We start from the raw sequence: 16,776 nt of genomic DNA, 5'->3' as shown, positions 1-16,776 counted from the left end.
GAAAGCGGTCAAATGACACAACATATACAATACACAAATGCAGAGGGATGACATACATCAGATATACAGTATTGGAAAGTGCAAACAGTGTGACACATGTCCACTGCTCCTGTCAGCACCACTAAGCATAGACAGATGTTAATTTCACCGCACTCCCGATGCAATAGCATTGGGCCTACTTCTAGAATATAAATATTTGGCTGTCAGGCTATGGGCCATACACTGATCCCTGGAGCCAGATTCTCATGCAGTTTATTGTAGATAAAGGGGCATTTCCATTGTGATGGCTGCTCTGCCTCCTGATCTCTGCAGAGCTGTGATTACAACGGCCACATCTGCAGGTTCCTCTCATCTTCCATCTCACAGACAGCTAGTGTGGCAATATTGTTACAATACAGCAGAGCTGTGAGAGCTGCAGCAAAGTTCTCCTATCTATTCTCTTTAAGGCCTCTTTCACAAGTCAGTATTTTGTATCAGTGTGTCATCAGTATTTAGACTACAAAAAGGCACCGGATGCACAGCTCTATATGGAATTACAATGGTGCTGCGTCCTGCATGATGCAGCAATGGAGGAGAAGAGGGGAAAGCTCATGCATAGTGGACGCGCAACACAATGGAATTAGAACAGTCACTAGGGTCCATATAATTCATATAAATACAATTTTTATTAAGTCCAAAAAAGATACAGACACCCAATGAATATTAAAACCAATTAAAATGTGCAAGGATAGCACAGGTACAAAACACGTTCCCCCTGTATACAGATTAAATTACCACACAAGGTACAAAGTGACATGCAGTACACAATTTTCAAAGAGTAGTGGTTATCTGTGCATCCAAAAACTCAGTAGGGTGAAACTAATACACAGTGTTTATGGTGTGTAGGTGTCAACAACACACATGTCCCTGGAATCACATATGATGTAATATCAAGCACAAACCATGAATGCGCATAAATAATAATTCCTGGTTATGCAACTAGACAATGTCATGAATAAGTCACATGAAATGACAAGGAGGCAAAAAGACACACAACCACAGTGTCCCCTCCCACAAGAGCAGCAATCTGGCCATGGAAAACCTAATATACCTTGTCAGTAAGTCCCTATGGGGGTTTTGACAGAGGCAATCTCACAGAGCCATATATGTCAATCTCACCACCTGTTCAGTGGAAGAAGGGAGGGAAGGTTATAGTATAATACCCGAGGATGGAGCACAGAGAGGAGATCATGGTGGTAACAAGGGGATTGTGGCAAGCCCCACGCGTATCGCTGCGGACAGCTTCGTCAGGGGAGGGTATCAGTATTTAGATGACAAAACCATTAGTGGAACTTGGAGAAAAACTGTAATTGAAAGACTGACACCTGTTCTGTGTTTTGGTGACGCTCCTGGTTTTGGCATAAAAATACTGATTAAAAACTGATCAAAAATACTGATGTGTAAAAGACACCTAAAAGAAATCCGTCACCAGGTATTTGCTACCTCAACTGAGAGCAGCATAATGTAGAGACAGAGATCCTGATTCCAGCGATGTCACTTACTGAGCTGTTTGTTGTCATTTTGATAAAATCAATGTTTCTTTATCGTTCCTATGGGAGACCCAGACATTGGGTGTATAGCTTCTGCCTCCGGAGGACACACAAAGTACTACACTAAAAAGTGTAGCTCCTCCCTCTGAGCATATACACCCCCTGGTTAACCAGATCTAGCCAGTTCATTGCTTTGTGTTCAGGAGGCACACATCCACACATGCATTCTCATCTGATTTTTTTCATTTTTGGAAAGTTTTTGAAGAAAAGCGGGTCCAAGCCTGGACTCCCGGCATATCCCTTCTCACCCCACTGTGTCGGCGGTGCTGTTAAGGTTGATTTACAAGGCTGGAGCCTTACATGCCGCGCTCCTTCACCATCCCTCGGGCTCTGGCTTGAAGTGGGAGCCAGCACGGTTCTCCATGCTTTGCAGGAGACCGGTCTCCATCCGCAGCCCTTCAGGATCCTGCTGGACGGAGCACTCATCCACCAGGGACATGGCCCTGCGTCTCAGCAAGCTAAGTACCTGAGACGTTTATATTGTGGGGGCCCGGTACTTTATTATGGTGGGAGAGTGTGCTGTATAACTTTTGTGACATTTCCGGCCGGTTCTCTGGCTGTCGCCTGAGAACCGCGCCGATGGTGCCTGCGCGCCGGCCGCATCGCTTAAATTTAGGCCCCGGCTTCGCCGGAGGCCTACTTTCGATTTCACTGCCCTCGCATGTCAATCATGCAGAGGGACAGTGCGGCACCGCCCAGCGGCCGTTCGGTACAGGGGAGGGACACTCCTCTCTGAGTACTTGTCCCCTCCCCTGTAAATCTCCTTGGCCCTCCAGATCCCGCTCTCAGAGCAGGCCACGCCCCCTCTCCTCGCTCCGGCGCCATTTTCTCAGCGTTTTTCTCTGGATCAGCGCTGGTTGCAGCATCCCTGCTAGGCTGCTTGGGGGTCCGGGCTGTGGATCTGGAGGGCACACAAACGGTCTGGTAAGCCACAACCTCCGGTTGTGGGCCTTCATATATACTCTCTGGGGGTCATTCTGGCTCAGAACCCCCACTTCAGCAGCATGTCTCACACAAGGAGCAAGGCTGCAAGGCTGTACTCAATATGCACTGCATGTAAGCTCCTGCTGCCTGAACCGAGCACCTATCCACATTGTGATGCCTGCTCTAACATGATGGTGCCTCAGCCTGGAGTCTCACCCCCAGTGGTCCCTCCGGCTGCTCCGGCTCCGGTGGCTGAACCCCCGGCTTGGGTAGAATCCTTCTCCAAGTCAATCTCCCAGTCTTTTGCCGACTTCATGGGACAGCTATCCCGGACTCTGCTGAGCATGCATCAGCCCCCTTCACAGGGTGCCCCTGCTGCTAGGCCTCGTTCAGCAGAGCTCACAGAGGATTCCTCATCTGGTCCCAGACCCCGTCCTCCTAAAAGGAAACGCAGGGTCCCCTCTCCTTCCTCGTCCCGCGGCTCTAATTCACAAGCTGACTCGCAGGACGAGGAGGATGCTTTTACTGGGGGCTCGGACGCTACCTCCATGTGCCCCATTGATCTATCCGAATGTGACGCAGATGTTGGTGATTTGATTGCGTCCATTAATTCTGTACTGGACCTCAATCCGCCAGTATCAGAGGAGCAACCCTCTCTGGCAGAAAAACACCAGTTTACCTTGCCTAAGAGGACAAGGAGTGTGTTCCTTAACCACTCCAGTTTTCAGGCCGCTGTGACCAAGCCCAGGGCCTGCCCTGACAAACGCTTCCCTAAGCGTGGTTCTGATGACCGTTTTCCCTTTCCACCTGAGGTGGTCAAGGAGTGGGCTCATTCACCAAAGGTAGACCCTCCGGTGTCTAGACTCTCAGCCCGGACCGTTGTATCAGTGGCTGATGGCACCTCTCTTAAGGATTCCACTGACCGCCAGGTTGACCTTCTGGCCAAATCTGTATATGAGGCGGCTGGGGCCTCGTTCTCCCCATCTTTTGCAGCAGTGTGGGCTCTCAAGGCCATCTCTGCTTCTCTAGAGGTGATGCATTCCCTCACCAGGGAATCTATGCCCAAAATGGTTGCCTTAACTTCCCAAGCTTCAGCTTTTTCATCCTATGCCATGTCTGCCATGCTGGAGGCTTCTCACCGCACTGCGGTGGCTTCGGCTAATTCCCTCGCTATCCGCAGGATCTTGTGGCTTCGAGAGTGGAAGGCAGATGCTTCTTCAAAGAAGTACCTGGCTGGGCTCCCTTTTGCTGGATCCAGGCTATTCGGTGAACAACTGGATGAAATTATTAAGGAAGCTACTGGCGGGAAGAGTACTTCCATGCCACAAACTAAAACCAGGAAACCTGCCCAGGGTAGGAACCAGTCGAGGTTTCGTTCCTTTCGTTCCTCCAACTGGTCATCCTCTAAGCCCTCGGCCTCGTCCACTAACTCAGCCAAGGACCAAAAACCCAACTGGCGCACAAAGCCGCGTCCACAAAAGTCCGCAGGAGCTGCTGCCACTAAGGCAGCCTCCTCTTGACTACCTGGCCGCGTCAGCAACGTCCTTGGTCGGTGGCAGGCTCTCCCACTTTGGCGACGTGTGGTTTCAACACGTCTCCGATCAGTCGGTGCGGGATATCCTCTCCCACGGCTACAAGATAGAATTCTCTTCCAGCCCGCCAAACAGATTTTTTCTGTCAACTCCCCCCTGCTCCAAGGCCGCCGCCTTCTCTCAGGCCGTGGCATCCTTGCAGGCCAACGGAGTAATTGTACCGGTTCCCGCCCGGGAACGGTTCAGAGGTTTCTACTCAAATCTCTTCCTAGTCCCCAAAAAGGACGGTTCCTTCCGGCCCATCCTGGATCTCAAGCTTCTCAACAAGCATGTTCAGGTGCGGCATTTTTGCATGGAGTCTCTGCAATCAGTCATTGCCTCAATGACCCAAGGAGATTTCCTGGCATCCATCGACATCAGAGATGCCTATCTGCATGTGCCAATTGCAGTTTCACACCAGCGTTGGCTACGTTTTACAATCGGAGAGGAACATTTCCAATTCATGGCTCTCCCCTTCGGGTTAGCTACGGCCCCTCGAGTATTCACCAAGGTCATGGCAGCAGTGGTTGCGGTTCTGCACCTCCAGGGGGTGGCAGTGATTCCTTACCTGGATGACCTTCTAGTCAAGGCTTCATCCAGCGCAGACTGTCAGCGGAGTGTCTCGCTCACTCTCGCCACTCTAGCCCAATTCGGGTGGCTCGTCAACCTTCCCAAATCCACTCTGACTCCGACCCAGAGTCTCACGTACCTAGGGATGCAGTTCGAGACTCTGCCGGCACTTGTGAAGTTGCCCTTGATCAAACAGCAATCCCTCCAACTGGCGGTGCGCTCTCTGCTGAGGCCCCGCCGTTATTCCATCAGGCACCTGATGCAGGTGCTGGGTCAGATTGTGGCGTCAATGGAGGCTGTTCCCTTTGCCCAGTTCCATCTGCGTCCTCTGCAGCTGGAAATTCTCCGCTGTTGGGGCAAGCGGCCTTCCTCCTTGCACAGGTTAGTGGCCCTGTCGCCACAGACCAGGAGCTCTCTTCAGTGGTGGCTTCGGCCCCTCTCTCTGTCTCGGGGACGCTCCTTCCTGGCCCCGTCCTGGGTGATCCTCACCACGGACGCTAGTCTATCCGGCTGGGGAGCGGTATATCTACACCACCGAGCTCAGGGCACTTGGACTCCGTCCGAGTCAGCCCTCTCGATCAATGTACTGGAAACCAGAGCTGTGCTTCTGGCTCTCCTAGCCTTTCACCACCTTTTGGCGGGCAAGCACATCCGAGTCCAGTCAGACAACACGACAGCGGTTGCCTACATCAATCACCAAGGCGGGACACGCAGTCGTCTGGCAATGTTGGAGGTTCAACGCATCCTTCAATGGACGGAGGACTCCAAGTCCACCATATCCGCAGTCCACATCCCAGGCGTGGAAAACTGGGAAGCAGATTATCTCAGCCGTCAAACCGTGGACAGTGGCGAGTGGTCCCTGCATCCGGCAGTGCTTCAGTTAATCTGCCGCAAGTGGGGCACTCCGGAAGTGGATCTAATGGCATCCCGGCACAACAACAAGGTTCCGGTTTACGTGGCTCGCTCCCACGATCCTCAGGCCCTTGCAGTGGACGCGCTGGTTCAAGATTGGTCCCAGTTTCGTCTGTCCTACGTGTTTCCCCCTCTAGCTCTCTTGCCCAGAGTTCTGCGCAAAATCAGAATGGAGGGTCGGCGGGTCATCCTCATTGCACCGGACTGGCCCAGGCGAGCTTGGTACCCAGACCTGCTCCATCTGTCCGTAGAGGTGCCGTGGCATCTCCCGGACCGTCCAGACCTTCTCTCACAAGGTCCGTTTTTCTGCCAGAATTCTGCGGCTCTCAGATTGACGGCGTGGCTCTTGAGTCCTGGATCTTAACGACTTCTGGTATTCCTCCTGAAGTCATCTCCACTATGACTCGAGCTCGGAAGTCTTCCTCGGCAAAAATCTATCACAGGACCTGGAGAATTTTCCTGTCCTGGTGTCGCTCTTCCGGCCATACTCCTTGGCCTTTTTCCTTGCCGACCCTTCTGTCCTTTCTACAGTCTGGTCTACAGCTAGGACTATCCCTTAATTCCCTCAAGGGACAAGTCTCGGCTCTGTCAGTACTGTTCCAGCGGCGTATCGCCCGGCTGGCTCAGGTGCGCACCTTCATGCAGGGTGCGTCTCACATCATTCCGCCTTACCGGCGGCCCTTGGATCCCTGGGACCTCAATCTGGTCCTCACGGCCTTGCAGAAACCCCCCTTTGAGCCTCTTAGGGAGGTTTCTTTGTGCCGACTTTCTCAGAAAGTGGTCTTTCTAGTGGCCATAACTTCCCTCAGGAGAGTCTCTGATTTGGCTGCGCTCTCTTCGGAGTCACCTTTTTTGGTTTTTCATCAAGACAAGGTGGTTCTCCGTCCGATTCCGGACTTTCTCCCTAAGGTGGTCTCTCCTTTCCACCTTAACCAGGACATTACCCTACCTTCCTTTTGTCCGGCTCCTGTTCATCGCTTTGAAAAGGCGTTGCATACTCTGGATCTGGGGCGGGCGCTCCGGATCTATGTGTCTCGCACCGCTGTTCTTAGGCGGTGCACCTCTCTTTTTGTGCTAACCACAGGTCGGCGTAAGGGCCTCTCGGCTTCTAAGCTGACCTTAGCTCGTTGGATTAGGTCGGCCATATCCGATGCCTACCAGTGTACTCAGGTGCCTCCCCCGCCGGGGATCAAGGCACACTCGACCAGAGCTGTCGGTGCCTCTTGGGCTTTCAGGCACCAGGCTACGGCTCAGCAGGTCTGTCAGGCTGCCACTTGGTGTAGCCTGCATACTTTTTCAAAGCACTACCAAGTGCATGCTCATGCTTCGGAAGATGCGAGCTTGGGCAGACGCATCCTTCAGGCGGCTGTCGCCCATTTGTGAAGATAGGCTCCACCTACTTCTCAGTTTTTCTGTTTATTCCCACCCATGGACTGCTTTGAGACTTCCCAATGTCTGGGTCTCCCATAGGAACGATAAAGAAAAAGAGAATTTTGTTTACTTACCGTAAATTCTTTTTCTTATAGTTCCGTATTGGGAGACCCAGCACCCTCCCTGTTACCTGTTGGCAGTTCTTGTTCCGTGTGTTTTCACCGGCTGTTGTTATAGACAGAGGCTCTGGTTGTTCCGGTTCTTGCTCTGTCTTTACTTGTGGGTGGCTATCATCCTTCAGCTTTTGCACTAAACTGGCTAGATCTGGTTAACCAGGGGGTGTATATGCTCAGAGGGAGGAGCTACACTTTTTAGTGTAGTACTTTGTGTGTCCTCCGGAGGCAGAAGCTATACACCCAATGTCTGGGTCTCCCAATACGGAACTATAAGAAAAAGAATTTACGGTAAGTAAACAAAATTCTCTTTTTTCTCTGCTGCAGATCTAGTAGTTAGGATAAGCACACACAGCGAGTAATCATTGGAATGCAATAAAAAAATTGCATTCCACTCGGACCAATATTACCCTACTAGAAGGTGGCCCGATTCTACGCATCGGGTATTCTAGAATTTACGTATTGTGTAGTTAATGTATGATTTTTGTTATGTTGTTGTCTGTAGTTACCAAGTGTTTGTGTAGGGCGCTGTACATGTTCTGGGTGTTGTCTGGGTGTGGCAGGGGGTGAGAGCGGTGTTGTTTGTGTGTTGCGTTATTTGTGGAGCGCTGTGTGTCTGTAGCGTTGTGTGTGTGTGTTGTGCGGTTTGTGTGGGTGTGGGGTGCGTGTGTGTGTTTTGGGGGGAGGTATGTTTTGTGCAATGTGTGTGTTGTGCGGCATGTGCGTATATTTGTGCCGCGGTGTTGGGTGTTGTGTGTGTGTGCGGCGTTGTCTGTGTGTGTGGGTGTCTGTGTAGGGCAGTGTTTGTGGTTCCAAGTGTGTGTGTGGTGTGTTATGCAGTGCGTGTGTGGCAGTGTGTGTGTGTTTTGGGGGGAGGTGTGCACCCCCCATCGTGCTCCATCCCCCATGCTGCGCACCCCCCATCGTGCTCCATCCCCCATGCTGCGCACCCCCCTTCGTGCTCCATCCCCCATCGTGCTCCATCCCCCATGCTGCGCACCCCCCATCGTGCTCCATCCCCCATGCTGCGCACTCCCCATCGTGCTCCATCCCCCATGCTGCGCACCCCCATCGTGCTCCATCCCCCATGCTGCGCACCCCCCATTGTGCTCCATCCCCACTCCCCATTGTGCTCCATCCCCCATGCTGCGCACTCCCCATCGTGCTCCATCCCCCATGCTGCGCACTCCCCATCGTGCTCCATCCCCCATGCTGCGCACGATGCCCCCATCGTGCTCCATCCCCCATGCTGTGCACTCCCCATCGTGCTCCACAGTCGCACATCAGACAGTATACACGCACACATCTGATCGCATACTCACATACACACCCCACTTCTCCCTGTGCCCAACGGTGGGCGGTTCCATCAGCTGTGCTGCACGTTGTGCTCCTCTGCCGACACTCACAGATCCAATCGCATACACACACACACTCACACATCAGAACACACTCACACACATCCGATCGCATACACTCACACACACACACTGAAGATAACGCACATACGCGCTAACACAATCACAACATCCGGAGACACCACATGCTTCCGGCCATGTGATCCTCCGGCAGGTCCTGGAAGGTCACTGCACAGTATCGCCGCCGAGAAGCAAGCGATACCACGGGATGTTGTGAGTATGTGGATTCGATCTGATGTGTGTGTGAGAGTGAGTGTGAGAGTGAGTGTGATCTGATGTGTGTGTGTGTGTCTGTTCTCACCTGGGAGTCGGGTCTCTGTATCGATTCGGGGAATGTGTGCAGGGGGCGGGGCCAGAGCGAGCGTGCAATGCGTGAGGGGGGCGGGGCGTGGCCGAGTTGCCAATGCCTGCAGGGGGCCGGGGCGAGAGGCCAATCTGTGTGGGGGGCGGAGCCTGGGCGAGCGGGCAATCCGTGCGGGGGGCGGAGGCGAGGCGAACGGCCAATCCGTGCGGCAGGGCGGAGCCGAGGCGAGCGGCCAGCAGGTGCGGAGGCGAGGCGAACGGCCAATCCGTGCGGGGGGGCGGAGCCGAGGTGAGGCGAGCGGCCAATCCGCTGTTTGTCACCATAAGGACACAATTTTGGAGCAAGACAGACAGACAGAATAAGGCAATTATATATATATAGATGGGGCCGCTCCCATGAGCGTTTTTTTTCTCTTTTCTCAGTCCTAATCGGACCGAGAAAACAATTGCAGCATGCTGTGGGTGCAATGTGATCCGGTTTCCCTCGCATCCATTCAAGTCTATGGGGGCGAGAGAAACATCGCATTGCACTCGCATTACAGCATGGTGCAGTGCGATTCTCGCATCAGCCAGCAATGGAGGAGATAGGGAGATAAATCCCTCCCTTTCCTCCGCAGCTGTGGTCTGATCGCAGGCTCGGACCACAGTCGCATGACACTCGGCTCCCGCTGTGCTGCGAGCGTGAGCAGAGTGTCCTGCGAGCACTCGTACTAATACCCGTGTGGCTTCAGCCTTATACAAAGCTCATGAATATGCTGGACTACCTGACAGCAGGACAAGGAGTCCTCTAATGATAATCTACTACTGATTAAACAGGGATTTTATCAAGACTACACTAAGCAGCCCAGTAAGTAACACGGCTGGAATCAGGATCTCTGCACCAACGTTATGCTGCTCTCAGATTAGGTGGCAAAAACCTGGTGACAGATTTCTTTTAAAATTTTGATCCGCACTAAAGACATAGACCCAACTGCACTGCTTTTCTTCTCCTAGGAATGAAATCTCAGTTCTTTTTCCAACTCTACCTCCCTTATCCAGTGCAATGTGTTTGGCCTCTGAAACTGCCCCTTTGTGTAGGTTCGCAGCACCAATACTACCAACTTGTATGTGACTTGCAGATTTTATTTATCCAATGACGTAACACCATTCGCTTTATAAATGTATTGGAAAATAATTCTAATTATTCTCATTATTATAGATCTGGTCAATCCAACCCTACATTCTATCTGCAGAAGGGTCAGAAAACTTTTGTTCTCAGGAAGAAGCCGCATGGCCCACTGCTGCCAGGAGCTCATCGGGTAAAGTACAATTCATTATGTGAAGGTTGAATATTACAAACAATGAAGTGCACCAATCACCAGGATTTTCCTATATAAGCTAAATCCAGTGCTATACTGGCATTATCAGGCTGATTCTCTACATACCTGCAGTGGTCAGCTCGGATGTTTAGGTTTTGAAATCCAAGAAAGTAAAGTTTATAAAATCAGCAGCTTCTTGAGTGACAGCAGCTGAGGAAATATTCATGGTTATCCCCTCCCCCTTTTAGAATTAGCATAAGTATTGTACAATCGATTTACTTTCACTTGCAGGACCTGTGAGAGGTCATACCCATGTGACCTGGTGGTATCAGCTTTGTTGGCTGAGGCCCCGCCCCTTCTAGTCACATGGATATGACCTCACACGGGTCCTGCAAGTGAAAGTCATTTTTTTTTATTGTGTTTTTGACGCTGTGCTTTTGTCTCGGGTATTTCATGCTTTAAATAAAGCTGCTTTATATTTGATAATACGTAGGCTCTGGCTTTGACAAAAAATATTCTTTATTCTTAGGTGCAAATTAAATGCGTTTTTTGATGAGTTTCAGCCATGGAAAGGCACTAAAAACATACATGAGGTGTTTTTTTTTTGTTTTTTTTTTAATCTGGGGATTTTCCACATCTAATGCAAGTATTCGGGCAAAATCTGCATAGGAAACTCAGTGTACCCGCAAGAGAAATTGACATGCAGCTGGTTTGAATCTCGCACCGCAGGTCAGTTTACACTGAGTAAAAGAAGCACAGAGGGCTACATACCTGTAGTCAGCTCAGATGTTTAGGTTTTGAAATCCAAGAAAGTAAAGTTTATAAAATCGGCAGCTTCTTGAGTGACAGCAGCTGAGGATTAGATAAGATCTGGTGGGCATGCATACTTTTACCCTCCCCCTGTTAGAACTAGCAGAAGTATTATACAATTGATTTACTTTGACTTGCAGGACCTGTGCTGATGTCATACCCATGTGATCAGAAGGGGCAGGGCCTCAGCCAACAAAGCTGATACCACTAAGGCTACTTTCACACATCCGGTTTGAGCACTGCGGCTCAATCCGGCTGTGAAAACTATGCAACGGATGCGGCGAAAACACCGCATCCTTTGCATAAGTTTTTACATGCGGCCCGTCCGTTTTTTTCCGGTTGCGGCATGCTACTGAGCATGCGCAGTGGAAAAAACCGCATGCGGCGAGCGGATGCGTTTTTTTCCGCATCGCGCCGCATCCGGCCTCCATAGGTATGCATTGAAAAATGCGATGCGGTGTTTTTTGCCGGAGCAAAAAACGTTGCAGGGAACGTTCGATCCGGCCGCCGCATCGGCTAAATCTGCCGCATGCGGCAAAAACCGGACCGAACGCAAGCCCCTGCGGCACAATACGGCACTAATGTAAGTCTATGCAAAAAAAAAACGCAACCGGCGTTACAAAAGCCGGTTGCGGTTTTTCTGCAGAACGCCGTATTGTGCCGCAGAGCAAAAATCCGGATGTGTGAAAGTAGCCTAAGCAACATTTTCTGTTGGCTGAGGCCCCGCCCCTTCTGACCACATGGGTATGACCTCACACAAGTCCTGCAAGTTAAAGTAAATCAATTGTATAATACTTATGCTAGTTCTAACAGGGGGAGAGGAAAAGTATGCATGCCTACCAGATATTATCTGCTCCTCAGCTGCTCTCACTCAAGAAGCTGCTGATTTTATAAACTTTATTTTCTTTGATTTCAAAACCTAAACATCCGAGCTGACCACTAAAGGTATGTATAGAATCAGCCTGATAGTGCCAGTATAGCACTGGCTTTAGGTTATATAGGAACATTTTGGTGATTGGTTCCCTTTATGTAGTTAGTAGTGGCAGTTATTGCCTGCACTTCTTGTGTAAACTTGATTTGTGGAATAACTGTTTTACTGGGAATAGTTCACCAAGGTTTTGCTACCCCCATCTGAGAACAGAATGATGTAGGGGCAGAGACTGTTTTCAGTGACGTGTCATTTATTTTACTGGGTGCTGCAGTATTGATTAAAAATGGTGTATCCTGTATAACCTGCCCGCACCAATGATTAGCAGCTTTCTGCATTTGCAATCGGTGGTGGTGGAGTGGTTGGACTACCTGGCAATTGGTCAAATAGTCCTCTAGTGGTGATCTCCCTCTTATAAAACAGGGAATTTATCAAAACTACACTAAGCAACCCAGTAACAGACACATTGCTGGAGTTGGGGGTCTCTGTCTCTACATTTTGCTGCTCTCAGGCACAAAACACCTGCTGATAGTCCGAAGGAAGGTTATGTCTACATGGTGTCTATTTCAGGGAGATTCCACCCTGAATCCGTCTGAAAAAATGCCCCATGAAATGAACACCATGCACAGCAATGTCAAAATGACATTGTATGATTCCTTTTAAAATGTATGTCACTTCTTTTACATGGAATCTGTCACCAGTTTTTTTTGCTACCTGAGCGCAGCATAATGTAGAGACGGAGACCCTGATTCCAACAATGTATCTCTCAAGTTACTGGGTGCAGCAGTTGTGACTCAGAAAGCTAACCACACCACACCTTTTTGTTTACATTATCTATAGACAGAGAGATGCTTATCAGAGGAGGGTTTGGGCTGTGTAGCACACACTGGAGACCTAGTCTGGGCAATGATTATCTTCTGGTGATGAAACCTTTATTGTAAGTAAACCGCACACAACCTAATATGTGACACATAATTCAGTGTTGTAACTCCTACAGCATGCTGTATTCAGATTACATAGCAATAACTTGCTGGCAGATTTCCTTTTAACCACTTCAGAGTTCAGAAAACCTGAAGCAACAAGAGAAGTGACAAGCTCATAGCAGAATCCACCTGATCTCCATACTTAATAGTGTACTCGGCCTTCTTCCTCCAAATCCAGCTTCTCCACCATGACGGAAGATCATCTTTCCACTCTACTCTCAAGATCACATCTCACAACCTGCCTGCTTGAGCCACTCCCATCCCACCTCATCCCCAATCTAACCACAGTCTTCATCCCAACCCTAACCCGTCCCTAACCCATCTCTTCAACCTATCACTAACAACTGGTGTATTCCCTTCATGCTTTAAACATGCCTCCATCACACCCATCCTAAAAAAGCCCTCCCTTGATCCTTCCTCTGTGTCAAACTATCGCCCCATATCATTTCTCCCCTATGCCTCAAAACTACTGGAACAGCATGTCCATCTTGATCTGTTCTCATACCTCTCTTCCTGCTCCCTCTTTGACCGGTTACAATCTGGCTTACGACCCCATCATTCCACTGAAACTGCCCTAACCAAAGTCACTAACTACCTACTAACTGCAAAATCCAAGCGACACTACTCTGTCCCCCTCCTCCTCCTGGACCTGTCCTCTGCCTTTGACACAGTGGATCACTCCCTTCTACTACAAATTCTCTAGTCTCTGGGCATCACAGACTTGCCACTATCTTGGATCTCCTCATACTTAACCAACCGAACTTTCAGCGTCTCCCACTCTCACACCACTTCCTCATCTCGATCCCTATCTGTCGGTGTCCCCCAAGGTTCAGTTCTTGGACCCCTGCTGTTCTCCATTTACACCCTTGGCCTGGGACAGCTCATAGAATCCCACGGCTTTCAGTATCATCTCTACGCTGATGATACGCAGATCTACCTCACTGGACCTGACATCACCTCCCTACTAACCGGAATCCCACAATGTGTGTCTGCTATTTCATCCTTTTTTCTCTGCTCGATTCTTAAAATTGAACATGGACAAAACAGAATTCATTGCACCCCCCCCCCCCCCATCACTCAACTCCCCCACCTGACATGTCAATCAATGTCAATGGCTGCTCACTCTCCCCGGTCCCACATGCTCGTTGCCTGGGAGTATTCCTAGACTCTGATCTCTTTCAAGCCACACATCCAAGCCCTCTTCACCTCCTGCCGCCTCCAACTCAAAAATATTTCACGGATCCGAACATTCCTTTCCCAAGAAGCTGCAAAAACCCTAGTGCATGCCCTTATTATCTCTCGCCTGGATTATTGCAACCGCCTGCTCTGTGGCCTCCCTTTTAAGAGTCTCGCACCCCTACGATCTATTCTAAACTATGCTGCCCGGCTAATCCACCTGTCCCCCCGTTACTCCCCGACCTCTCCTCTCTGCCAATCCCTTCACTGGCTTCCCATTGCCCAACGACTCCAGTTCAAAACCCTAACCATGACCTACAAGGTCATCCACAACCTGTCTCATGCCTACATCTCTGACCTAGTCTCCCAGTACTTACCTGCTTGTAACCTTCGATCCTCACAAGATCTCCTTCTCTACTCCCCTCTCATCTCCTCTTCCCACCATCGCATCCAAGATTTCTCCCCATACTCTAGAATGCTCTGCCACAACACATCAGACTCTCACCTACCTTGCCAAGCTTCAAAAGGAACCTGAAGACCCACCTCTTCCGACAAGCCTACAACCTGCCGTAACCCTCAGTCTGATATAGCGCCGCACAATCAGCTCTACCCTCACCTACTGTATCCTCACCTATCCCTTGTAGACTGTGAGCCCTCGCGGGCAGGGACCTCTATCCTCCTGTACCAGTCTGTGCCTTGTATTGTTTATGATTATTGTACTTGTCCCTATTTTGTATACCCCTTTCACATGTAAAGCGCCATGGAATTGATGGCGCTATAATAATAAATAATAATACTGGTGGTGGAGCAGCCATATGAATGAGTGCAATGCCACCTGCAAAGCTGAATTAGGAAAATGTCTGTCAGCGGTTTCCTGAAGAAGCTTCACCAAGGAAAGCTTAGCTGCAGCACTAGGGTCTAAAAATGTCTAAAAAAAACCCAATATTATTCAATTAGGCATTAAGGGACCCTATTCAAGACCATTACTTATTTCCCAGATTGGATAGTGACTAGAACTAGTAACTTTTTTTTTCCTAATAATATTAAAAATATTTATTCAGTTATAGTGTCATTAATTCCACAGCACTTTATATACATCAGAAACACTGTTCCCATTGGATTTCACAAGCTAAGGTCCCTATCTGTATGGCTTTGTAGTATTTGAGGAAACCGGAGATCCCAGAGGAAACCCACGCAAACACGGGGAGAACAAACCAATTCCTTGCAGATGGTGTCCTTGGTGGGAATTGAACCCAGGACCCCAGCGCTGCAAGACTGCAGTGCTAATATATATATCAGGGTGGGTAAAAATCAATGCTTTTTTTTAAAAAAATCTAAAAAATCGGATTTTTTTGATTTAAATCGGATTTTTTTTCAATAAACTGCTTTTTGAGGAAAATATTTTACCATCCAAAGGTTCTTCCATCATGAGATAAAGCGGAGTTGTTTAACTCAGTAGAATAAAGGCTGTATATGTGTAACATTCACAATGCCATGCTCTTCCAGAGGTTTCTGTAGGATTAGTGGGCAGTTTCTCTCCTATATTATCACAGACTCTCGCTTTACTTACGCAGTTCTCAAAACTGAATTTGACTCCGCAGAGGTCCCAGCCTCTTCTTCACGGCAAAAATATTACAACATGAACAGAGTTAAGAAAAAGACCTTAATCCTATTGTTCTACAAACCTATGAATACAGAATCAACCCCTTCAGTGCCAAGTCCAAGAAGTTAGACAATATGTTTCTGATTGTTTGGAGTGGAATAGATCTGCACAATACAAGAAGAATGTGAATCTAAGTGTGAGGAGGAGGAAGGGCAAGCAGACAAGAAAATGAAAGTGAAACTTTGAGCACAATACTGCAGCATAGCCACAGACAGACAAGTCTGGATCTGTTTGTGTGTACGATCTGAGGTTTATTACATTCTTTCCTTATAATGGCAGCAGGCCGTAAAAGAGACCCAGTTTGGGAATATTTTAATGAAGCTCCTTCGCCTATCGGTAAGGCAGGCATGCGTGCAAAATGCAAACGATGCAACAAAGAGATGCAAGGCCTGGTGGCGCGAATGAGGCAACATCATGAGAAGTGCGGTGATGAAGATGACCAAAGAAACACTTCTGAACAGGCAGGATCTTCAGGTTGGTAAACATTTTTATTGAATCCTATTTCTAAAGACTGAACTGTCGTGTGAGAAAAATTATATTTCTTATTATTACTGCATGTTACTGTCATTTGGTACAGTTATGAAGAAAAACAAATATTCCTTTTGGGGCAGGGGCAGTGATGTGTTGTGTACAATAAGCAGAAATTGTATAATAAACAATAAAATAACAGCATTGACTTTTTTTGTTTAGGAGAATTCATGGATTCTGGAAACTATCCACCTCCAAGATCACCATCATCCTGTTCTACAGTTTCAGAGTTATCCATCCAGGATAGTGCTTCATTAGCAGCAGCATCATGATCAGACACCCACAGCCACATATCACCATCACCCAAAAGGAAGAAAAAACCTTTACCTCCTGGAACCACCATAGATAGGTTTGTGATAAGAACTAGCAGATTAGAAAATGAGTTGATTGATGAAAAAATTGCCCAGTTTATTTATGCAACGAACTCTTCTTTCCGTCTGACTGAGAACCCACATTTCATTAATATGGTTCAGTCACTGAGACCAGGATACAGTCCACCCAGCAGAGCTGATGTTGCAGGGAAACTGCTGGATCAAGTGTATGACAGAGAAATGGAGCAATG

General features: G+C 48.9%; 1 protein-coding gene across 1 annotated transcript in view; it reads left to right on the top strand.

Annotated features, from left to right (window-relative positions):
* ACAD11 (acyl-CoA dehydrogenase family member 11) overlaps positions 1 to 16,776 on the top strand; it is a 173,227-nt gene that overhangs the window by 8,342 nt on the left and 148,109 nt on the right. The window contains exon 2 of the mRNA XM_075315191.1: positions 10,027 to 10,126. Within this exon, the coding sequence (XP_075171306.1) occupies positions 10,027 to 10,126 (100 nt within the window). The remainder of the gene's footprint in view (positions 1 to 10,026; positions 10,127 to 16,776) is intronic.

Source organism: Anomaloglossus baeobatrachus, chromosome 6, assembly GCF_048569485.1.
Source record: "Anomaloglossus baeobatrachus isolate aAnoBae1 chromosome 6, aAnoBae1.hap1, whole genome shotgun sequence".
Classification (NCBI taxonomy): Eukaryota; Metazoa; Chordata; class Amphibia; order Anura; family Aromobatidae; genus Anomaloglossus; species Anomaloglossus baeobatrachus.
Note: the sequence above shows the minus strand (reverse complement) of the source record. Positions and strands in the feature narration are given on the sequence as shown.